Raw genomic sequence first — 26727 nt, 5'->3', positions numbered from 1 at the left:
ATTAAGTAAAATGGGCATACTTTATCAAGTAAAGCAAGGCACACTATCCAAAGTGCCTGGAAAGCAACTTACACATTCATTTAGTCTCGTATTTACTAAAGTATGTCTTTGGAGAATTAAGATTAAAATAAATTGCCTATAAGAAGTCCTAATTTCAAATTCCAAATGCCTCTCTAGATGAATTTAGTTCATATGCTGTAGAATTAAGATTATAATACATAGTGTTTACATTGAGATGTTTATGTAAAAGCCATGTTATGAATCATAATTAAAATTCTTAGTACCGTTTCCCATAAACAGCCACGTTCTTCACACTTTTCTCTAGTTGCAATGTCTGCATCTGGATAACAAGTAAACCTTTCATTTTCTGAGAATTTTTGACTCCATTGAACGGTAAAGTTTCTTCCAAGGTTAAACTTGAGACTATAAATTAAGAGACTCTTTGAAGACAAAGAAACATTAAAGAGTATTTGTGAGCACTGGACAATTTAAAAATACTTAACATTTATAAAATGTAGCAACCACAGCAATTCTTTAAATTAAATCATTCATATTTTTAATAGAATCCTTAAGGAAAAGAAAAGAAGGAGAAAACATGTCGTGCTATTGAAAGGGCTAGAAAACTTAAAATAGGAACTATGAGGTAGAATACTAATGAAAAGCATTATTGTTAAATGAATTCAATTCTCAATTCTGCCATTTAATGCTTATGAGTCTTGGGGAAAATTGTCTATCCTGTATTATCCTCAATTTCCTCCCTTTGTAAAATGGGGATGATGGACCCTACTAAAGGGATTGCTATACAAACTGAATGGTAAATGTAATTTAAAGCATCTAATACAATTCCTGGGGATTACTAGGTATGAAATAAATGTTAGTTCCTTCAAGAAAGAAAAAGGGTGGAAAAAGTTAACCACTTAGGTTGATATGGAGGCTCCCAGAGTCAGAGGAGGGAAATATTTATTTCTTCAATTCTGTCTCTAATTTGAGTAACTGCTTACATATTTGATGGATGAGTTAGATGGGACATAAGACATGATGCAAAAAAGAAAAAAAAAGAGAATAATTACATACATACATATAATAATACATAATTGTTTCTATTGTTAGGATATTGCAAGTTATTTTTTTTATTGTCTGTATACCTTGAGAATAATATTGGCAAAATTTTTCCCAGAATTCCATCTGCATAGCTTACTTTATGATATCAACTTACCCTCATAACTCTACATGCATGAATGAAAATTCACATAAAGATCAATCTAAGTACAGCAGAATTAGGAAGGTGTATCTATTAAGTCCGTGCAAATCTTACATAAGCATAAATATAGACACAGATATAAACTGAGAACGCAAAAAACAAATAAAATTATTAAAAAAATTTTTTTAAGTTTATTTATGTTTGAGAGACAGAGCATGAGCAGGGGAGGGGCAGAGAGAGAGGGAAACACAGAATCAGAAGCAGGCTCCAGGATATGAACTGTCAGCACAGAGTCTGACGGGGACTTGAACCCACAAACCGCGAGATCATGACCTGAGCCAAAGTCGGACGCTTAACCGATTGAGCCACTCAGGTGCCCCCAAATAAAATGAGTTTTGATAATCTTTGTTAGAGTCCTAAAGTTCTCAATAGGCTTGTATTATTTAATTTATATTAATTAATTTTTATGGTTTTAGGGATATATAAATTATAGTATATTTACTAAATAAAAATAATTAACAAGTACATATTTTTATGAAAATGGCCAAGTGAGAAACTCTGGGCCAGAGTAGGAAAAAAATTACTCTAAGAAAATGTTCTTTATCTCAAATAATTTAGAATTTATGCTGATATTACCAATAATTTAAGATTTATATGAATGGTGGAAAAACAAATACCAATAAAATCACTTTGATGTTTTAAGTTATTATGGCCTACATTTTAAATGCAGTACTTGACTACCCAAAGCAACATTATGATTCAAATACTACATTTTACAGATGAGGAAGCTATGATAAAAAGGGATTAATTTGATATGCTTAAATGCAAAGATTACAGGGCTAGAATTTTAGCCCCATCCGATGACTCCCTTTCTCTGTCTAGAATACATCTTAAGATGTACATCCAATGTGGGGCTCGAACTTACAACTCCAAAATCAAGAGTCACATGCTCCACTGACTGAGCCAGGCTAGTGTCCCTCTAGTATATATCTTAAGACAGACAAAAATTACAACTGCACCTAAAGGGGAGAGTGTAAACAAAAATTCGATGAAAAAGCTACAAGATATATCAAGGACAGTGAGGATTCATGAAAGAAGAAGCATAGAGAGTGATTTATTATAGATAAATCAATATCTTAAAGACTATTAAATGCAAAGCTAAAACATTTAGAACCTTTACTGTATGCAACAGATTAGAAAGTTAGAGTTCAGGGTAGGAAAATGGCGTGAAAAAATATTATGAAGGTATACGTAAGTGATATCCAAGATACAGTGCAATAAAGAGAAGTAGAGCAAAGAGTCCCTTTAATGTTGATATCTAAATATAAATTAGAATGATCTAAAATGGAATATTGGTAGCAAAAGGAAAAGAGAGAAAGTAATGTTGTGAAGAAAAAAAATCACAAAACCAAGAGACTGAATGGTTAAGTTATGTTAAAGGTGAGAATATGTAACAGCTCAAATATTTTTAAACATTTAATTTACCTGGTTGGAAGCTGTATAAGTAAAATTGTAGTGAGCTTTCATTGGCTGATTATCTTCCACCACTGTGACTTGTATAACAGGATCTATCAACCCAAGGATTTTAATAGTCTCAAATGCTAATGTGTTTCCTTCCTGGTATGATGAATGTGTGCATATCATATCTAATTTGTTCTGAAAAGAAGTATATAATAGTGTAAATTAAGTAGAAGTTCACTGCATACAAACCTGAAATAACAATACAAGTATACAAGTGTGAAACAGAAAAAGAACCAATCTTCTATCCCTCCATTCCCTTCAGTTCTCCACATCCACGTAGCATATATAAATACACTCATTAATAACTCTTTTCATTTTTTTTGTACACATGCCATAAAATTTATTTTCAGACATAACCTAAATTAGCCATGATGCAATTAATATATGTCTCTTCTCATTCTAGGTGTAATGTTGATGAAGAATAACAGTTTTGGCCACAAAGAATGTAAGAAGAAAACCAACATCTAAAACAGAATTGCTATTAAATATTCAAATTTTAGCTTTGTACATAGATTTTTCACCTTCACTCAAAATCCATGACAATTATTGCTGTGACTGGTATATTAAAACCTTTTCAAATATGTTGACATTATTTTTCTAGGTCATGTTGCTTAAACCAGACATAGAACTTTAAGATGTCTGAAGATTTCTTGTGCATCAATTTCATCATCACATTACATATAAATACTAAAATTTAAGGTAAAAATGTATTTATAGTTTAACAATTTAAATTTAAAAATTTAACAATGTATTTAATTTATTTCTATTGAAATTTGGAGGTAAATGTAAACATCTTTTCAAAAAAAATTCCATGATAAAGGCCTAACCCAGACATTGACAAGATACATGTTCAGCTGTGTATCCAAGGAAAATACTTACATTAGAAACTGAAAATGTATATAAAATGTATCTGCCATTTTGTATGGTATCTGAAATGGGAAAAAATAAAGATATCAGATCAAATTGTAATTCTCTATTGTTAAATTCTCTATTTTTACAGTATAACAATTAAGAAATTTGAAAAAAATATGGTTTATTAATGAAGCAAATTAAACAGATTATCTTTTCATATTAAGGTTTTTAAAAAAAATTTTTTTTTCAACCCTTTATTCATTTTTGGGACAGAGAGAGACAGAGCATGAACGGGGGAGGGGCAGAGAGAGAGGGAGACACAGAATCGGAAACAGGCTCCAGGCTCTGAGCCATCAGCCCAGAGCCTGATGCGGGGCTCGAACTCACGGACCGCGAGATCGTGACCTGGCTGAAGTCGGACGCTTAACCGACTGCGCCACCCAGGCGCCCCTCATAGTAAGGTTTCTAATCACCTCTATACAAAATAATCTTGGTAGTTTATTATTACAGTAAGTAAATGTAATGAATACATATGTGCCTCATTTAATTTTTCAGAGATGGCTAAGATATTTATGGAAATTAAGAGAAAGAAAAATTTACAGTAAAATGTACATAAAATAAATTCATTATTTTGAATGATATTTTATCTATTGCTAGTAAAATAAGCCATGTAACATTCAGCTTACTTTGGAAGACATGGCACACCATAATTTTATTCTGTATCTTAAATTTTTTTCTTTATTTGAGGAAATAAAGTGAATCTGGAGACATGTTAAAGACTGAACTAAACTTTAATGAGGAAAATGGAACAAGACAATAATTTTATTTTAAAAAATTTTTTTTGTTTTATTTATTTTTGAGAGAGAGAGTGAGAGAGCGAGAGAGAGCACAAGCAGGGGAAAGGCCGGGGGGTGGGGGTGGTGGACATAGGATCCAAAAAGGGCTCCATGCTGACAGCAGTGAGCCTGATGTGGGGCTTGAACTCACAAGCCCTGAGATCATGACCTGAGCCAGAATCGGATGCTCAACCAACTGAGCCACCCAGGCACCCCAAGACAATGATTTTCTATATTATCTATATATGTGATACAACTTTTTATTAATATTTTTATTTAACAGAGAAACTGAAGATTATGGCTAAAATAATTTGAAAGAAATAAAGTGAAAAAAGGTCAAAGGAATTCAAGAATATATAATATTTTTTCAATAAAATAAATTAACCTAAAATTGATCATAATTAATGAGATAAAAATCATAAACTGAAGGTCATTTCACGGTTTTCACATTTATTTATGAGTTGATTATTTAGAAAATTCTGATTTTAACTTTTTGAAGCACATACCTATATAGATACCATATTAGATGACCAAATCACATATCCATATTTAACCATCTTCTTACGTGAAAGTAAATTATCAACATACATTTTCATGAGTAGAAAGAAATACATTTGGGTATATTTATATAATTTGAGAAAAAAGAATAGCCTTAAAACCAAGCTCCACATCCTACCAATACAGATATGATCTCAACAACATTCTTTAATTGATGATCACAAATAATTTAGTTCAGCAGGAATCTGATCTCTTTTTTTTTTTTTACATGTTTATTTATTTTTGAGACAGAGAGAGACAGAGCATGAGCAGGGGAGGGGCAGAGAGAGAGGGAGACACAGACTCCGAAGCAGGCTCCAGGCTCTGAGCTGTCAGCACAGAGCCCGACGTGGGGCTTGAACTCACAGACTGTTAGATCATGACCTGAGTTGAAGTCAGACGCTTAACCAACTGAGTCACCCAGGCGCCCCAGGAATCCAATCTTAAGTAACTTTTACGTAGTAAATGTTTGGAACCTATTATCATGACAGAGCTCACCCTAGTGTGCTTAGACCCTAAGGTATTTGAAACCGAGCAAGAAGGCTGGTGTGCTGAAGTAAAATGAGAAATAGAATGAGAAATAAAGAGCAGTAGGGGATAACTGTGTGTGTGTGTGAGCTTGTGTGTGTGCACACATGTGCAAAGGTACAGATCACAGTCAGTGGTCTAGGTCTTGGTAAAGTCTATGGTTCCTAACTGAATTATCTTTTAAAAGATGATTTTAAAATCTACCTGCTGGGTTGTAAATAAAATGTACATGGAGTTTGAGAAGAACTATGGACATAGACCAGTTTGGGAGGTATTACAGTAATTAAAATGAAAGACAGTAATGATAGTGGTGGAACTGATGAGAGAACTAGGTCAAGGGAGAACCAAGAGAGATTCCTAGGTTGTGAGAGAAAATGGTCAACTAAAGTTTTCTGGCATCTCCTAGAGATGAAATTACCATCAACTGACAGGTAAGACTGTAGGTGGAGCAGATATCTATATGTTTATAGATAAGACTTAAAAATGAACTTGAATTTTTTAATAGATTCCATATTTTCAAATTATAAGAGAGCACAACAATGCATAGACTATTTCTTGAAGTTAGAGATATTTGGATGTTTCACACACATACAAAGACACATGGGATATTTAATACATCTGAGAAGTAGTGGGCTAAAATAGGAGCTAAACTATAATTCTTTGTACACATATATATAAAACAAATACCTAAGAGCCTTCTAATAAAAGAAAGAAGATAATATGAAAGTTAACACATTTATTAGGGTAATTATAATTGACTAAACCGATATTTTTACTATGGTGTAATTATATATTAGCAAAAAATGGCTCATTGTTTATTCATTTGGATTACTGAATTTTCAAGTTTGGGGCTCATGAAATAAAATTAAAGACAATAATTAAATTGTGAAACATTTATATGATAATATTCTTACCTTAAATAATTTAACATTAATTAACTAAACTTTTTTTTTTTAATTTTTTTTTCAACGTTTATTTATTTTTGGGACAGAGAGAGACAGAGCATGAACGGGGGAGGGGCAGAGAGAGAGGGAGACACAGAATCGGAAACAGGCTCCAGGCTCTGAGCCATCAGCCCAGAGCCCAACACGGGGCTCGAACTCACGGACCGCGAGATCGTGACCTGGCTGAAGTGACGCTTAACCGACTGCGCCACCCAGGCGCCCCTAAACTTTTAAATGTTTGTTTTTTTACAGTAATAAAATTTTAGTTTTAACTATTGCAATCATTTAAGAGAGTTGAAACTATGATACAATTTATATATCTGTGAATTTATTAACTACTTTAATTAAAATTAATAATCTAATAGAGAAAGATATCTATACTTGGCAAACAACTTGACAATGAACTAATAGACAAAACTAAATATTGTAATTTAATATTGATAATTTAAAGAACAATGTTAAATTTCAGAAAGTAACTTCATAGACTAAAATAGATAAAAAACAAGAATTAAAAATAAAGCTTGTGACATTTTTTAAACAGATGCATATATCAATAAAGGCAAATGTTCCCTCATCAGAATGAACATTTAAAAGCATATCACATTGAGACTTACTTTTAGTTTCACCATCATCCCAGAAAAAGTCTCCTTTTGCTGTGTTATCTTCATCTAATGCAACTATAAGTCCTAGAGGGTTCTTTCGGCTGTTAAGTAAGTTTGGGAGATTTGTTATTCAAAGTAAATTTATAATAGTGAAATATCCTATAAATAAGTCCATTTCAACCTAATGGATTTGTAGGAGTACTGCATTCATGTGAGAACATTGATATCAATAAAATTTATGTCTGTACTTATTAATAATTTGTCCACAAGAAAATAATTTATAAATAAAAATAAATATAATAAATATAATATGGAATTGTTTAGAGGCTAAGTAGGACACAAGCAAAATTGAAACAGTATAATGATACTTCAATTCAAACAAGAAAAATTAAATATACCTTATGAATGCAGAATATATTTAACATGTATTTGCAACACCTCAATTAACTCTACCTTGCAATTTATCAGGGCTACATCTTATATACATAAAAATGAAAAGTACAATATAAAAAATTTAATGCAGAGCTCCTGGGTGACTCAGTCGGTTGAGTGTCAGGCTTCAGCTCAGGTCATGATCTCATGGTTCGTGAGTTTGAGCCCAACGTCTGGCTCTGTGCTGACAGCTCAGAGCCTGGAGCCTGCTTCTGATTCTGTGTCTCAGTATCTCTCTGCTCCTTCCCTGTTCATGCTCTATCTGTCTCTCTCTCAAAAATAAATAAATATTAAAAAAGTAAAAAAAAATTAATGCTCAGTGGAATATCTAATAACCTTAAAAATCAAGCTAATTCTATCCTGAGACATAATAAATAAAATTTTTTCCTTAGTTATATATTACTGTAGGTTTTTAAACCTAAAATAGTACCCCTGAGACTATGCAGTCCAGGCAACTGCTCTGTATGCAACATATTCCATCCTGCATACACTCACCAGAGCGTATGCTTCTCTTGTTCAATACAGCTCTAGAATATAACTAATTTGTTGGGGAACACATTCAAGAAACAGTTACAGTCTGAAAATAATCAATTGTAGAATGCCAAAATAATTACATTACTAGCACACATTCATTCATTCATATATGTGTTCCTTCAACAAATATTTAGCGAAAATAGGGAGCAGATTATGAGTCAGATGTTATTATTGGTTTGGGGACTAAAGCAGCGAAAAGTCAAGTCCCTGCCTTCATGGAGTTTACAGTCTAGGGGAGTGAACACATTACCTATACGATTCCAGATATTCTTAAGGTTATGAAGAAAACACAGGAGGATAAGGAATAGAGAGTGACTATCTCTTGGGATGTTGCAGAATGTGAGGAAATATGTGGATTCAATATAACACCTTATGTGCCCTTTTGAGCCAGAATTTTCAAGTTTCTTCTTTTTTTCCTAAATATTTCTGTAATTTATTCTTTTTTAAAAAAAATTTTTTTTCAACGTTTATTTTATTTATTTTTGGGACAGAGAGAGACAGAGCATGAACGGGGGAGGGGCAGAGAGAGAGGGAGACACAGAATCAGAAACAGGCTCCAGGCTCTGAGCCATCAGCCCAGAGCCTGATGCGGGGCTTGAACTCCCGGACCGCGAGATCGTGACCTGGCCGAAGTCGGACGCTTAACTGACTGTGCCACCCAGGCGCCCCTGTAATTTATTCTTAATGAACAATTTAGTTTCTGTCTTGTTCTTTCCCTACACAGAATTTTCCACCTCATTTATCAATTTAAATGTAAAACATTTTAGCAGAAAGAAAAATGTGTGTCATTTACATATGGAAAATCTAAGTATGTAACTGATTTTTTAACAATTATATAATTTACTTTAAGTTCTCATATTTTTATTAAGATAAGGAGATAACTTTAATTATACATATTCTATAGAGAATGTCAGCACATTTTTGGCACAAGAAATAAATTTATGATCTAATTATAGTTCATTCTTTAAGTCAAGCAATTTGTAATAATGTATATAATTTGCATTTTTTTTAAATAAATGATGATTAAATTTAAGAATTCCCTCTCTACATAAATATTCTGGTGAAAAAATGAAACATTAATCTTTGATTCTTTTTTTTTATTTAAATTTTTTTTTCAACGTTTTTATTTATTTTTGGGACAGAGAGAGACAGAGCATGAACGGGGGAGGGGCAGAGAGAGAGGGAGACACAGAATCGGAAACAGGCTCCAGGCTCTGAGCCATCAGCCCAGAGCCCGACGCGGGGCTCGAACTCACGGACCGCGAGATCGTGACCTGGCTGAAGTTGGACGCTTAACCGGCTGCGCCACCCAGGCACCCCTAATATTTGATTCTTAATAAAATAGAAATATTAAAACTTGAATTATATTTAAGATTAAAGTTAATGATTTGTCATTTTACCTTGCATTTGTAGTTACAGCAGGTTGTTGAATGGGGATAACATAACCTCCTCTAAGATGTAATCCTATTTTGTCTCCTGGAAGGTACATATTAACACGTTGTTTTTTCCATGGCCTTTTTGCACCCTAATATTTAGAAGTTAGGAAGATTTTTTTAGTTTGTAAAAATTTTAATCCCATTTCACAATAATTTGAATTTACACATTGAAATAATTTTTACTGTGAGCAATTCAGGTCATTTAAATGAATATTAATATGCTGACTTTGAACTTTGAAAAAAAATTTTTTTCAGTTTACTGAACAAAGCAGGATAAAAATAAATCTACTTTCCCCCCCAAAACAAAAACCCAACTTAGAGAAACCCATTTCCCCTCTATGATAATTAGTACTCTTACTTAGCCCTATTTTTATTGTTTGTTCTTGTTTAAAAAGCTTTTAAAAATCATTGTTTCTATAAAAATAAAGAGTCTGCTTAGCAAAAGTAAGTGATATACAAAATGATGCCTTTTAAAATAAATACTCCTTAAAGGTCTCAGTCAATTACAAAAATAGGTTGAATATGAATGCTACCATGTTGCCTTTTCAAAGTTGAAATGAAAATCTTTCCTGAACTTTTGAATGTACCATTATAAAAACAAATGTTTAGGATTAGCTCAGTACTCAATTCCTCTGGCATTAAAATAAATATATAAAATAGGAAAAGTATTAAAATGAATCCCCACTCCTTCCTAAAATTACCCCTGACTTATTTCTGTAAACTAAAAATAAGTAAGACTCCAGGGGGAAGATGGCAGCATAGGAGGACGCTGGGCTCACCTCATCCTGCTGACCACTTAGATTCCACCCACACCTGCCTAAATAACCCAGAAAACCACCAGAAGACTAGCAGAATGGACTCTCCAGAGCCAAGCATAGACAAGAGGCCCATGGAAGAGGGTAGGAAGGGCAGAGAGGTGGTGTGTGCTACACGGACTGGCGGGAGGGACTGGGTGGTGGAGGGGCACCCCGCCAGGCAAGGCAGAGTGCCCGAAATCTGGCTTGCAAAAGCCGAGGGGTGGGACTCCGTGAGTTCTGACAGCCAGTGGGACTTAACATCTAGAATGTAAAAGTCAACAGCTCTGCTCTCGGAGACTGGGGAGGGTGAGACGACGGAGGGAGGGAGAGTTGTTGAGCCCCGGAAGACAAAGCTCAGCTTGGCATGGGAACAAAGGTGCTGGCAAGCGCCATCTCCCTCTCCCATCCCCCAGCCAAAATTCCAAAGGGAACCAGTTCCCGGCACCAAACTTGCCTGCACCGTGCAAACACCCAACTCTGTGCTTTTGTGGATCCATCCCTCCAACGGGTCTGCCTCCCTCCTGGTGCTGCAAGGCCCCTCCCACAGAGGACCTCCCACGGCAAATCAAGCTAAGCCTGCCCCTCCCACCCCTGTGCACCTTGCGGATCCACCTGGGCTAATATGCCAGATCCCATGCAAGCCTGGCAGTGTGCAAATAGCCCAGACAGGGGCCACACCACTCCACAGTGAGTCCTGCCCTTGGGAGAGGGGAAGGTAAGGTACACACCAGTCTGACTGGAGCCCCAGTGGTGGGCTGGGGGCAGACATCAGGTCTGACTGTGGCCCTGCCCACAATACAAGTTACCCTAGACAGCACAGGGGAAGTGCCCTGCAGTTCCATGCCATCCCAGGGACTACCCAAAATGACAAAACAGAAGAATTCTCCTCAAAAGAAACTCCAGAAAGTAGCGACAGCTAACAAATTGATCAAAAACAATTTAAGCAATATAACAGAAAAAGAATTTAGAATAATAGTCATAAAATTAATTGCTGGGCTTGAAAAAACGCATAGAGGACAGCAGAGAATCTATTGCCACAGAGATCAAGGGACTAAGAAACAGTCACGAGGAGCTAAAAAATGCTATAAATGAGGTGTAAAATAAAATGGAGGTGGCCATAGGACGGATTGAAGAGGCAGAGGAGAGAATAGGTGAATTAGAAGATAAAATTATGGAAAAAAAGGAAGCTGAGAAAAAGAGAGATAAAAAAAAAATCCAGGAGTATGAGGGAAGAATTAGAGAACTAAGTTATGCAATCAAATGGAATAATATCCATATCATAGGAATTCCAGAAGAAGAAGAGAGAGAAAGGGGCTGAAGGTGTACTTGAACAAATCATAGCTGAGAACTTCCCTGATCTGGGGAAGGAAAAAGGCACTGAAATCCAAGAGGCACAGAGAACTGCCTTCAGACGTAACATGAATTGATCTGCATGACATGTTGTAGTGAAACTGGCAAAATAAAGGATAAAGAAAAAATTCTGGAAGCAGCTAGAGATAAACATGCTATAACTTACAAGGGTAGACCCATAAGAGTAGTGGCAGACCTACCTACTGAAATTTGGCAGGCGAGAAAGGAATGGCAGGAAATCTTCAGTGCGATGAATAGAAAAAATAGACAGCCAAAAATTCTTTATCTAGCAAGTCTGTCATTCAGAATAGAAAGAGAGATAAAGGATTCCCCAAACAAAAACTGAAGGAATTCATCACCACTAAACCAGCCCTACAAGAGATCCTAAGGGGGATTCTGCGAGTGAAATGTTGCAAGGACCACAAAGTACCAGAGACAGCACTACAAGCATGAAATCTACAGATATCACAATGACTCTAAACCCATATCTTTCTATAATAACACTGAATGTAAATGGACTGAATGCGCCAACTAAAAGACATAGGGTGGGGCACCTGGGTGGCTCAGTAGGTTGAGCGGCGGACTTCAGCTCAGGTCATGATCTTGCGGTCCATGAGTTCGAGCCCCACGTCAGGCTCTGTGCTGACAGCTCAGAGCCTGGAGCCTGTTTCAGATTCTGTGTCTCCCTCTCTCTGACCCTCCCCTGTTCATGCTCTGTCTCTCTCTGTCTCAAAAATAAATAAAAACGTTAAAAAAAATTAAAAAAAAAAGACATAGCGTATCAGAATGGATAAAAAAACAAGACCCATCTATTTGCTGTCTACAAGAGACTCATTTTAGACCTGAGGACACCTTCAGATTGAAAGTGAGGGGATGGAGAAGTATCTATCATGCTACTGGAAGTTAAAAGAAAGCTGGAGTAGCCATACTTATGTCAGACCAACGAGACTTTAAATTAAAGGCTGTAACAAGAGAAGAAGAAGGGCATTATATAATAATTACAGGGTATATCCATCAGGAAGAGCTAACAATTATAAATGTCTATGCACTGAATACAGGAGCCCCCAAATACATAAAACAATCACAAATATAAGCAACCTTATTAATAAGAATGTGGCAATTGCAGGGGACTTTAATACCCCACTGACAACAATGGATAGATCATCTAGACACAGGATCAATAAAGAAACAAGGGCTCTCAATGATACATTGGATCAGATGGACTTGTCAGATATATTTAGAACTCTGCATCCCAAAGCAACAGAATATACTTTCTTCTCAAGTGCACATGGAACATTCTCTGAGATAGATCACATACTGGGTCACAAAACAGCCCTTCATAAGTACAAAAGAATTGAGATCATACCATGCACACTTTAGGACCACAATGCTAAGAAACTTAAAATCAACCACAGGAAAAAGTCTGGAAAACCTCCAAAAGCATGGAGGTTAAAGAACACCCTACTAAAGACTTAATGCATCAACCAGGAAATTAGAGAATAAATTAAAAAATATGTGGAAACAAATGAAAATGAAAATACAACAATCCAAATGCTTTGGGATGCAGCAAAGGCAGTCCTGAGAGGAAAATACATTGCAATCCAGGCTTATCTCAAGAAACAAGAAAAATCCCAAATACAAAATCTAACAGGACACCTAAAGGAAATAGAAGCAGAACAGCAAAAACACCCCAAACCTAGCAGAAGAAGAGAAATAATAAAGATCAGAGCAGAGATAAATAATATAGAATCTAAAAAAAACTGTAGAGCAGATCAATGAAACCAAGAGTTGGTTTTTTGAAAAAATAAACAAAATTGATAAGCCTTTAGCCAGGCTTCTCAAAAGGAAAAGGGAGAGGACCCAAATAGATAAAATCATGAATTAAAATGGAGTTATTACAACTAATCCCTCAGAAATACACAATTATCAGGGAATACTATGAAAAACTATATGCCAACAAACTGGACAACCTGGAAGAAATGGACAAATTCCTAAGCACCCACACACTCCCAAAACTCAAATAGGAAGAAATAGAAAACTTGAACAGACCCACAACCAGCAAAGAAATTGAATCAGATATCAAAAATCTCCCAACAAATAAGAGTCCAGGACCAGATGGATTCCCTGGGGAATTCTACCAGACATTTAAAGCAGAGATAATACCCATCCTTCTCAAGCGGTTCCAAAAAATAGAAAGGGAAGGGAAACTTCCAGACTCATTCTATGAAGCCAGCATTACTCTGATTCCCAAACCAGACAGAGTGCCAGCAAAAAAAAAGGAGAACTACAGGCCAATATCCATGATGAATATGGATGCAAAAATTCTCAATAAGATACTAGCAAATCGAGGGGCGCCTGGGTGGCGCAGTCGGTTAAGCGTCCGACTTCAGCCAGGTCACGATCTCGCGGTCCGTGAGTTCGAGCCCCGCATCAGGTTCTGGGCTGACGGCTCAGAGCCTGGAGCCTGTTTCCGATTCTGTGTCTCCCTCTCTCTCTGCCCCTCCCCCGTTCATGCTCTATCTCTCTCTGTCCCAAAAATGAATAAACGTTGAAAAAAAAAAAATTAAAAAAAAAAAAAAAAAAAGATACTAGCAAATCGAATTCAAGAGCATATAAAAAGAATTATTCACCATGATCACGTGGGATTCATCCCTGTAGGGCTGGTTCAACATTTGCAAATGAATCAATGTGATACATCACATTAATAAAAGAAAAGAAAAGAACCATATGATCCTGTCAATCGATGCAGAAAAAGCATTTGACAAAATTCAGCATCCTTTCTTAATAAAAACCCTCAAGAAGGTCGGGATAGAAGGAACATACTTAAACATCATAAAAGCCATTTATGAAAAGCCCACAGCTAATATCATCCTCAATGGGGAAAAACTGAGAGCTTTCCCCCTGAGATCAGGAACACAACAGGGATGTCCACTCTCACCGCTGTTGTTTAACGTACTGTTGGAAGTTCTAGCATCAGCAATCAGACAACAAAAGAAAATCAAAGGCATTGAAATTAGCAAAGATGAAGTCAAGCTTTCACTTTCTGCAGATGACATGATATTATACATGGAAAACCCGACAGACTCCACCAAAAGTCTTCTAGAACTGATACATGAATTCAGCAAAGTCGCAGGATACAAAATCAATGTACAGAAGTCAGTTGCATTCTACACACTAATAATGAAGCAACAGAAAGACAAAGAAACTTATCCCATTCACAATTGCACCAAAAATCATAAAATACCTAGGAATAAAACTAACCAAAGATGTAAAATATCTGTATGCTGAAAACTATAGAAAGCTTATGAAAGAAATTGAAGAAGATACAAAGAAATGGAAAAACATTCCATGCTTATAGATTGGAAGAATAAATACTGTGAAAATGTCAATACTACCAAAAGCTATCTACACATTCAATGCAATCCCAATCAAAATTGCACCAGCATTCTTCTTGAAGCTAGAAAAAGCAATCCTAAAATTTGTATGGAACCACAAAAAACCCTGAATAGCCAAAGTAATTTTTAAGAAGAAGACCAAAACAGGAGGCATCAAAATCCCAGACTTTAGGCTCTACCACAAAGCTGTAATCATCAAGATAGCATGGTATTGGCACAAAAACAGACACACAGACCAGTGGAATAGAATAGAGACTCCAGAATTGGACCCACAAAATTATGGCCAACTAATATTTGACAAAGCGGGAAAGAATATCCAATAGAAAAAAGACAGTCTCTTTAACAAATGGTGCTGGGAGACATGCAACATGCAAAAGAATGACACTAGACCACTTTCTTACACCATTCACAAAAATAAACTCAAAATGGATAAAGGACCTGCTTGTGAGACAGAAAACCGTCAAAACCCTAGAGGAGAAAGCAGGAAAAAAACCTCTCTGACCTCAGCCGCAGCAATTTCTTACTTGACCCATCTCCAAAGGCAAGGGAATTAAAAGCAAGGATGAACTATTGGGACCTCATGGAGATAAAAAGCTTCTGCACTGCAAAGGAAACAATCAACAAAACTAAAAGGGAACTGACGGAATGGGAAAAGATATTTGCAAATGACATATCAGACAAAGGGCTAGTATCCAAAATCTGTAAAGAACTCACCAAACTCCACACACGAAAAACAACGCATTGAAGGAATGGGCAGAAAACGTGAGTAGACATTTCTCTAAAGAAGACATCCAGATGGCCAATAGGCACATGTAAAGATGCTCAATGTCACTCCTCATCAGGGAAATACAAATCAAAACCACACTGAGATACCACCTCATGTCAGTCAGAGTGGCTAAAATGAACAAAGCAGGAGACAATAGATGCTGGTGAGGATGTGGAGAAACGAGAACCCTTCTTGCACTGTTGGGAATGCAAACTGGTGCAGCCCCTCTGGAAAACAGTGTGGAGGTTCCTTAAAAAATTAAAAATAGATCTATCTTATGACCCAGCAATAGCACTGCTAGGAATTTACTCAAGGGATACAGGAGTGCTGATGGATCGGGGCGCTTGTACCCTAATGTTTATAGCAGCACTTTCTACAATAGCCGAATTATGGGAAGAGCCTAAATGTCCATCAACTGATGAATGGATAAAGAAATTGTGGTTTATATGCACAATGGAATACTACTTGGCAATGAGAAAGAATGAAATCTGGCCTTTTGTAGCAACGTGGATGGAACTGGAGAGTGCTATGCTAAGAAATAAGTCATACAGAGAAAGAAAGATACCATATGTTTTCACTCTTATGTGGATCCTGAGAAACTTAACAGAAGACCGTGGGGGAGGGGAAGGGAAAAAAAAAGTTAGAGAAGGAGAGAGCCAAACCATAAAAGACTCTTAAAAACTGAGAATAAACTGAAGGTTGATGGGGGTTGGGAGGGAGGAGTGGGTGGGTGATGGTCATTGAGGAGGTCACCTGTTGGGATGAGCCCTGGGTGTTGTATGGAAACCAATTTGAAAATAAATTTCATATTTAAAAAATAAAATAAAAATAAATAAGATTTTATACTAAAGAATATAACTTTATATTAGTCACATGCAACAAACATATACTTGCCCATGTGCAACAAAACATGTATACCGGCACAAATAGTACCATTATCCAAAATTATTCATTTTTTATAAGAATCACACAAATGCTGACAACAGATAGGCTATATGTTTGGAATTAAGTTTCCACATCAGATGTTTCACAGTATAATCCTTGTGAGTCTATTATTATATTAAAGTTACTTACAGTTTCATAATCATACCAAGTAGCATTAGGGATATATGCACTCACTGTATCTGCTCCCTAAAATAAAACAAGATAATTTATATGTTTCTCATTTGTTTACTTTTATCAGAAAAGTATTATACCAAATATTTCTACATTTTTCATTTGTTTACTTTAATTTGTTTACTTTTATCAGAAAAGTATTATACCAAATATTAAGTTGGGTTTTATTTTTTTTTATTTAAAAAAATTTTTTTAAGGTGTATTTATTATTGAAAGACAGACACAGCTTGAGCAGGGGCGCGATAGAGAGAGGGGGAGACACAGAATCAGACATAGGCCTCAGGCTCTGAGCTGTCAGCACAGAGCCCAGCGCGGGGCTCAAAGTCACAAACTGTGAAATCATGACATGGGCTGAAGTCGGTCGCTTAACTGACTGAGCCACCCAGGTGCCCCTAAGTTGGGTTTTAATAGTCAAGAAAAAAAACTTCCTTTGTATTGTTACATTCCCATATTTGTTATAAATAATAATCAACAGACTCTTTTATTAGTTTTATGTAATATAATAATTTAAAACACACCAAAAGCAAAGTTGAAATTAATTTAAGTAGCATTTGAAAAAAACAATGCATACTTGCATTTGTACTGTCATAATCTACATGGTAATTGCAAATGTGTACACATTAATTTTTGTATATTTCCATGGGCATATAGACTTTTAAATGATAGATAAAACCAAATATCTCACTCCACTACATTTTCAATATGGTCATATGATCAGCTGACTTTCAAGAACCTCTTTATCTAAAAGTTAGCAAAATTTCAATGTCTATGTATAGTTAAATGAAAATTCATTGTTATTGCTATGGATTTGATATTGATTCCATAAATAAAGTTGTCTTAAGAAGAATACTAATTTTATATAATTTTATTTCCACAGTTACACATTATATATTTGAAAAGCATAAATCTACTTATCATTTTTATTATTTTTAGCATTTCTTCTACATTTTAGAATTCAATTCAACATTTATCAGGTTGAATCAGTCTACTGAGTAACATTTATTACCAAGTTGTGTTTTTTGTTTTTTATAATTTAGTGTGGATTTGGTTATAAAGTTTTCCTTTAAAAGCAATAAATGTATTAGAGTTGTAAAACTTACCTCTTTCAAGACTGGAGTAATAAGTAATGAGGGGCCCCATAAGAATTGAGTGTCCTCAGTCCAGGTATTCATATCCTCATAAAACCTAAGAATAATGACAATTTGCTACATAATGCCATGTTTACAATATAAAGGTAAAAAAATAAGTTTATCCATATTCCTTCTTGGGTTTATCATTTCAGTCTTTTCCCGGGAATTATTATTAGCTTTAATTTTTACTTGTTTGACCTGTCATTTTGAATCTATGGTTCTTATATCCTTATGGTTCATCTGACACTCAAGAAAGAAGGAAGGAAGGAAGGAAGGAAGGAAGGAAGGAAGGAAGGAAGGAAGGAAGGAAGAAAGGAAGGAAGGAAGGAAGGGAGAGGGGAAGAAAGGAGGGAAGGTGGGAGGAAATTAGTTCATCTGGGCTCAAAAAAATCTCATACATGATAAGGTTATCTGTTATCTGTAAAAAACAACTATTCTGTTTAATTCATTTTCCCCTCTAAGATAGGTTTGTAAAGTACCAGAAATCTTTCATAAACAACTTTCTTCCTTTAAAATTTTTCGTTAAAAAATTCCTGTTTTGATATGGATTCGAAAGTCATTTCTTGAGGAAAGGTCCTGCTTTGCTCAAAATATACAAAGGCAAACACAATTCATTGCTCTGTGACTATACTGTACTCTTTTTCTATATACTCAGATGATTTTGACAATACATAATAAATTTTCAATAACTGCATATTTAATATTACTAATATAATTTACCCAATATATTTTCTATATATTTTTTCTTTTAAGATCTATTGAATTCCCACATTTCTAACTTAATCTTGTCCAATTCATTAAATTAACCATATTTATTTACTAATGTTATTCCACAGTTCATCAAATGATTTATATGAATATAAAAAAAAGCAGAAATCCATTTGACATCTTGATTAATCTGCATTAATTTTTCAATATATGTCTCATATAATTTGAAAAAAATTAAAATCCTTGAACGTAGTACTCACTCATGAAGAACTGGCCGTGCTACTGTTTCTCCAAACTTATGGGCTTTGTAAAACAGAGTATATAGGAAAGGTAATAAGGTATAGCGAATATTCAAATAGTGCCTTGATGAATTAACCAAAAGAGAATTCTGTCCAAAAAATGCTGGATCCTGATGCTATGGAATAAAGAAGGAAATTGACATTAAAAACGCTAAAATGTGAATGAAAATTAAAGAGAAGCATTTAAGCTATTTTTGAAATGCAAATTATATACATTTTAGTTTGTGTATGAAAATTTGAAATTGTTCCTCTTTCATCATCAAAGTATATAAGTATTTTTAGTTTTTATATTTTTATTTGGATATGTTTTAATTAAACTTTATTTTAAACTGGGCATTTTTCATTTTTATATATTAGAGATGAAAAGATATTTTAACGAAGAATTTTCACCTATATTATTTGTGGTAGACTGCATTATTGGCTCCAATTTTCATGCTTCCTGTACCTCCAACCTTTGCTGTATAACTCTGAAATCCCTACCAATAAAATGGAGTGTATTTCCCATCAAGTGCACTTGACTTTGTGCTCAGCTAAGTGACATACTTTGGCCAATGGAGTTTTAGTAACATGCGACCCATTCATGTAAAGGCTTGAAATGTGCTTGCCTGAGGACTTACTGCCTTGTGCCTTGTCCTTGCCATTAGGAAAAAAAAAGCCCAGGTAGTCTACTGGCCCAGAGATACAGGGAACAGAGCAGCTTGGCCAGCTCTTGTAGCTGAAGGACAGCTTGTAACCTGAAGGACAACTTTCCTGCTAAGCCCACGCTAGATCAGTGGACTCTTTTAATCTAGGTGCAGTGATATGAGCAAACCTGCTTAGATCTCCTGTTATGGGTAGCAAAATTATACTGAGGGCACCAGCTGCTGCCTCCCTTGATTCACCATCATGTTTACTCTGAAGACATTTCCCTTCGGCTGCTCCCAGCTAATCAATGAGCATGGTGGGGGTACTATTCAGGCCCATTCATAGAAAACACAGGACATTTCCAAGGTCATCTTTGCACTGAGGACTCACCACTGGGCTGAGTGGAAACTTCCTTAGAATTGGGCTGCAGTGTGTGACTCTCTTTAAAAACCGCTTTCCTTGCCTTCATCGTCACCAGATTCAGACCCCAATTGTGATGTGAAGGCTCTCTCTATTTTCTCCTCTCCCTCCCCTTTATCCTTCACAAGTTTTTCACTAATAAATCTCTATCATGTCTGTCTCAGCATCTGCTTTTTGGGGTCAGAAATTAACACACAGTGTAATATAATTCATATCAGTATTCCCCATGAGCACAAATTTCTTGAAAGCATGTCTCAGTAGATTAGGTAATGACTAATCTCCAATTTATACCTCTTACTTTTGTTCTGTCATACCTTCTTCCAGGCTGAGCTCTGAGTGGTTGTTCCTCTTCTCAAACAGAATTAAGGCCCTATGTGTAACTAGTGTGTAAACAATGAATCATTTCTTAACATGCACTTAATTGGCTTAATGGTCTCACCTAATTTTCCCAGTTGCTCTGAGAAATATGTTTCTGAGAGCCCAGAGCATGCTGAATTCACAGGGCTGGTACTTCAGTATGTCCTTATATATCAACTCCCACCAGTTCAGATACATATGGTAAATGTTAGTTTTATTCTTTCCCAAGCTGTCATTCCAGTTTTACTTGTTATGGAAAGACTCTGGACTCAAACTACTTTTACAGTGTCTTGAACTTTTTGTGTTTCTTTAATGAAACAAAAACTGTAAATCCTTAATATTACCTTGTATTTTTTACGAAAGAAAAATTACCTGGAATTTACATTGTTGGAATCCAAGAATCTAGACTCAAAACCCTTCGGCTTTAATTTTAAGTATTAAGTTATTTTAAGTTAAAGTGATCTAATTTTCTTGTATATGCTTTATGCTTAAATAAGATATTTATGTTGTGACCCCATTACATTTCACGATTCCTTTATTTGACCATTTTTTAAATATACAAAATATTTATAGGCCTTGAGAAGGGAACTTCTAACTCCTCTTTAAAAATTATGCTGCAGGGGCGCCTGGGTGGCGCAGTCGGTTAAGCGTCCGACTTCAGCCAGGTCATGATCTCGCGGTCCGTGAGTTCGAGCCCCGCGTCGGGCTCTGGGCTGATGGCTCAGAGCCTGGAGCCTGTTTCCGATTCTGTGTCTCCCTCTCTCTCTGCCCCTCCCCCATTCATGCTCTGTCTCTCCCCATCTCAAAAATAAATAAAACATTAAAAAAAAATTAAAAAAAAAATAATAAAAATTATGCTGCAAACTTTCAGCCCCTTTCTTCTACAGATATAAATTTAAGTACATTGCTAAAACTAGAATAAGGTTTTATTTCAAAACATGGAGAAGAAAAGGAATTTACCTCATATATATCACCATTATGGTTCCTGGAAAATGGATAAAAGGCCCCAAGTTGCATCCACCTCCTGCAAAGCTCTTCTGTGGTATTAACCACAAATCCACAGATGTCCGCTCCAACCTAAATAACAAATATATCTGTGTAAAGAGTCTCAAATTTGCCTAGGGCATCACATTTTATGCCTCAACAGATTAACCTGCATTACTTACAATCTTTATTTTACTGTCTTCATATATTCTTCCTTAACTTAGTTTTTTATTTTCCAGTTTTGCTATTTATTTGCCTCTAACTGCATCATTTTACACTTTTTCTCACTGTCTCTTTATACACTATTAGTCTCATGTATTTATTTTCTCCTTTGATCTAATCATTGTTAATCTATAGTGTGAATTTATATTATTAAAATGTGTTGTTTCTTAATCCAAAACTCCCCTCCCATGATCTGATTTTTTCCATTTATAATATATTACTGTAATAGTAAAATAGTAAAAAAAATGGTGTCTAACATGTAGCCATTAAAATTTCATTTCTCTTCCTTTAAGGACCCTCCAGGAAAAACTCTTATCCTTAATTTAGTATGTTTACATTTATTTAAATGTTTACAGCCATTTCTTTATTTTTCTAAAAAAGTATGTAAATATCCATAAACAAAATATAGTATTTTTTGCATGTTTATTAACTTTATATAAATGGCAGACTGTACGAATGACATTGCATTTCATTTTTTTCTCAAGGTACTATTGTTGTGAGATTCACTTACGTTAATGTGGCTCTAGTTTTCTATCATATGGGATCTCATGACTATGAAAAATGTTCCTATCAAACTTATTTGTAGGCTTTTTTGTGAGTAATATTCTATGGAAATATATATATATACATATATATACACACACACACATATATTTACCTTTACTCTATGGTATTATATATACGTTTATATATACAAATATTTTCAAGATTATTTCTCTGGTTTATTGGAAATGCACATTGTTTAATCAAAACCGGCTGTAACCATTAGTAAGCACAGTCACAGTACATGAAAATTTCCTTTGTTCCATTTCTTGTCAATTCCTGTTATATTTCGACTTTTAATTTTTGCCACCTATATATATGATATGTATACCTCACTAAAATTTTAACTTGTATTTCTCTGATTACTATGGAAGTTGGAAACTTTTTCATATTCTTACTGAGTCCATATTGGTTTCTCTTCCTACAGAATTACCTGTTTACAACCTTTGCTAATTTTTCCATTGTTTTACCTTCTACAAATTTACAGTAGGTAGTTTAAATTGAGTATTAGTCATTTATTGACTATATGAATTGAAAATATCATTTTAACTTTTAAAATAGTCTTTTAATGAACAAAAGTTTTTATTTTGTTACAGTAAAATTTATATTTCTTTATTATTTGTGCCTTCTGTGATTTGTTTAGGAAATTATACCTCTAACCCAACATCACAGAGTTACTCATATGTTTTTCTAATATGTTTAAAGTTTACTTTTCTTTTTAAAAAAATTTTTTTTAACATTTATTTATTTTTGAGACAGAGAGAGACAGAGCATGAACGGGGGAGGGTCAGAGAGAGAGGGAGGCACAGAATCGGAAGCAGGCTCCAGGCTCTGCCCGACGCAGGGCTCGAACTCATGGACCGCGAGATCGTGACCTGAGCTGAAGTCGGACGCTTAACCAACTGAGCCACCCAGGCGCCTCTAAAGTTTACTTTTCATACATAGCTCTTTAATCTATCTGGGATTGATTTTTGTGTGAAGTGTAAGTCATGGACCCATTTTATTTTATTATGAATAAATGATACTTCACATATGAATATTTGATACTTTCCTCACTGATTTATAGTGATAGTGCAATCAGTTAATGCATTTCATTAATGCATGAACCTATTCCATATTATGCCATATTATTCTCTTTGAATATAGAGAGTCAAGAATTGTGCTATATTACTGTTTTATTGGATAGGGTGAATCCTTGTGCTCTTTTCTACTTCTTTACATTGTATTGTCTCCCACATGAAGTTTAAATAATCTTTTATGTTCCCCAAACTCACTTTATAGTTTAAATTGGAATATCACTAATGTTGGATAATAGTTTGGGGAGAATGTGTATTTCTAGTATATTAAGCTTTATTATCTATGAACATGGCATGTATTTAATTTAGCTACTTAAAATTTTCTCAAAAGTATCCTACATTTACTTTTAATATTTACTCCTGGTAACTGTGTATTAATTACTTGCTATAATAAATTAACACTTTATCTTAAAATACATTGTAACATTGCTTATTTCTTTCAACCTTTTTTAGACAAAATTTGCCAAAAATCTATTTTATTCAAATTTCCAAAGTCATCTTTGTAATTTCATTTTATTAATTTTTCTCTAGAAGCTTTGCTTCCCTGCATTAATGTCTTCTCTTATTTTCATTCCTTACTTCTTTCTTTAGGTTTATTCTACTTTGATTTTTCCATTTTCTTTTTTTTTTTTTTTAATTTTTTTTTCAACGTTTATTTATTTTTGGGACAGAGAGAGACAGAGCATGAACGGGGGAGGAGCAGAGAGAGAGGGAGACACAAAGTTGGAAACAGGCTCCAGGCTCTGAGCCATCAGCCCAGAGCCTGACGTGGGGCTCGAACTCATGGACCACGAGATCGTGACCTGGCTGAAGTCGGACGCTTAACCGACTGCGCCACCCAGGCGCCCCCATTTTCTTAATTAATGCACTTTACTCATTAATATTCAGCCTTTCTTTGTTTTTAATCTAAGCAGTTAAGGCTGTAAGTTTTCCTCTAAAACAAATTTATTTGACAACTTATAGTTTTGATATTAAGTATAATTGCTAGCACTCAGTTCTAAGGATTTATCCCCCCCCTCTGTTTCCATTCAGTTTGTTTTTTGACTCATGAATCATTTTAAAATGTGTGTTTTAATTTCCCAAGTCCAGACTCTTGAGTGTGTGTGTGTGTGTGTGTGTGTGTGTGTGCGCGTGCACGCACGTGTGTGATTTTTGTTGTTATTTGGTTGGGTTTTTTTTTAATATGAAATTTATTGTCAAATTGGTTTCCATACAACACCCAGTGCTCATCTCAACAGGTGCCCTCCTCAGTACCCATCACCCACCCACCCCTCCCTACCACCGCCCATCAACCCTCAGATTGTTGTCAGCTTTTAAGAGTCTCTTATGGTTTGGCTCCCTCCCTCTCTAACTTTTTATTCTTCCTTCCCCTCCCCCCATGGTCTTCTGTTACGTTTCTCAGGTTTTCATTTTGTTTTGTGCATATGAAAGAAAGAACAAATGAATCACTATAATTTCCTAACACATTTTACATTGTTTTTTTATGTAGTGGCTCTCTTTAATGTTCAATTATCAACACCGCATACATTTTTTATTTGATATAGAGACCGATTAGATTCTAAATATCCAGAGTTGCCTGGAACAAATTTTCTCTGCTTTTAAAATTTGAGACTTAGCTCTGTCTTTATTTTTTATCTTTTATTTTTTTCTTTTAAATACAGGAAACAGCTTTATTGGTTTTTATCTTAAACTGACAATCTAGTATTTAAAGATATTTAGACTTTTGACATTTATCTTTATTACCACTATATTTGGATTTTTCCCTACCATCTTATCTGGGGCTTTATTTACTTTATAAAAGCTTTTCCTTTGCTTTGTTTATATTGATATTTGTTTCATGTATTATTTTGAGTTCCTTGAATTTTATTTATTCCTATTTCTCATTCTAATGGCTAGAATGTTATAGATACCACCTATATTCTTTTTTTTCATAAATTCCCTAAGAATAAAGATTGGATTTTTCTGTAACATACATTTAACCATTTTATTGAAGATTATTAAGATCACATTACAAAATTAAAAGTCATGCACAGCTAATATAAATGACACTGTATGAAATTGCTTACCAATGGCATTCCAAATAAATTGAACTCTAGCATTCCTGTGATAGACCATTCCATTTGCTCCCATGAAGCAGTGTTGTCTCCTAACCAGTGTGCAGCATAGCTTCCAGACCCAGCAAAAGTTGACCGGGTGAGAATGAAGCTTCTCTTATTAGGGAAAACTTTCTCCATGGCTCTAAAAGTAAAAGCAAATGAATAAATCAGATTTATTTTTAAATAACTCTTTATCGACCTTTCGTACCAATTTTGTATTTCTCTACCAATGTTTACTTAAAAACATTCCAATCAGGGAAAGGAAATCAGACTTTGATTTCCTTTACCAAATTAAATAAACATACTTTTTGTATCCACTCAACACTTGTTTTTAAAATATATGGTTTAAACTCACTGAAATCCTTTTTTAACCTGAAATGTCATAATCTGAACTTGAACTGTCCACAAAGTTTTGAGATGCAATGATGCTAATGATATATTAATGTCTGTATTTTCAAATATTAGCATGCAATGTTGGGATGAAAGTTACATATTTGAGAGGCATTTTATTTTGTTTGTATCTAAAAGTTTACTATCCACAACTACTAGCATTATTTATCTCACCTCTATTTGGTACCTGAGTATTATTGATAATTTTTTTCTATAAATAGGAAATATTCAGGAAAGATACAAAGTTTGATTTAGTATATAAAATTATCCAGACTACCTTAGTAAAAAGATATAATGGTATTCTCAGGTGGTTTTTCTATATTAATATCTTTATAACATTGAACTATAGTGTTGCTATTTCTTTCTAGAATTTATTTATTTATACACTTCAATATATAAATGCTCTACTGAGTTTAAAAAGTGAAGTAACCAAACTCTATGAAGATAATGTATAAGAGTTGAGATACCATGGTATGTTTTGGGACTAGACAAATGTAGGTATGTCTTTAAATTTAATCATATTTATTTAATTCTGAAAAAGATTAAAAAATTATTGAGGTCAGGATCTGGGTTTTATTGACTATTGCATTGTAGGTTCTTATATAATACTTGAGAAAGAATAGGCAATTGGGTAAGATTATCCCCTTCCTTTGTTTTGTAACTTGTTATTTTTTTGCATCCAAGGACACACGGCATTAGAAAGTTACTTTGTGAGATACTAGATAGAAAACTACATTTTAATTGAAACCCTTGATTTTAAAAAGACCTACTCTAGAAGCACCACTCTCTCAGGCCAATTGTGTAGTTCATGCTTAGAACATAATTATATTCAGAGATAGCAAAGTGAATCAAAACTTTGAAGCGTACTTTAAATCTATGAATTAAAAAAGGACCACAGTTAAATACATACACCACATAGTTCTTGATGAACTAAGTTCCAAATTCATGAAGATTAGTAGAAGTACTAACACCATGAAAATACTATCTTTCTTTGCTTTCTTACTCTTGCTCTTTTCCAACTATATTAGTGT

At 34.7% G+C, this 26727-nt stretch overlaps 1 protein-coding gene across 5 annotated transcripts in view; it reads right to left on the bottom strand.

Annotated features, from left to right (window-relative positions):
* Positions 1–26727, bottom strand: part of SI (sucrase-isomaltase) — a 158943-nt gene that overhangs the window by 49087 nt on the left and 83129 nt on the right. For all 5 annotated transcript variants that reach the window (XM_045503070.1, XM_045503068.1, XM_045503067.1 and 2 more), the window contains 10 exons: positions 25277–25448; positions 21346–21462; positions 18946–19100; positions 17948–18032; positions 16806–16862; positions 9388–9512; positions 7034–7122; positions 3602–3651; positions 2687–2857; positions 285–440 (listed from right to left, as the gene is read on the bottom strand). In XM_045503070.1, coding sequence (XP_045359026.1) covers positions 285–440; positions 2687–2857; positions 3602–3651; positions 7034–7122; positions 9388–9512; positions 16806–16862; positions 17948–18032; positions 18946–19100; positions 21346–21462; positions 25277–25448 — 1177 coding nt within the window. The remainder of the gene's footprint in view (positions 1–284; positions 441–2686; positions 2858–3601; positions 3652–7033; positions 7123–9387; positions 9513–16805; positions 16863–17947; positions 18033–18945; positions 19101–21345; positions 21463–25276; positions 25449–26727) is intronic.

The sequence above is a fragment of the Leopardus geoffroyi genome, chromosome C2 (assembly GCF_018350155.1).
Source record: "Leopardus geoffroyi isolate Oge1 chromosome C2, O.geoffroyi_Oge1_pat1.0, whole genome shotgun sequence".
NCBI classification, from domain to species: Eukaryota; Metazoa; Chordata; class Mammalia; order Carnivora; family Felidae; genus Leopardus; species Leopardus geoffroyi.
The sequence above is the reverse complement of the archived record's forward strand: the minus strand, read 5'-3'. Positions and strand labels throughout refer to the sequence as shown.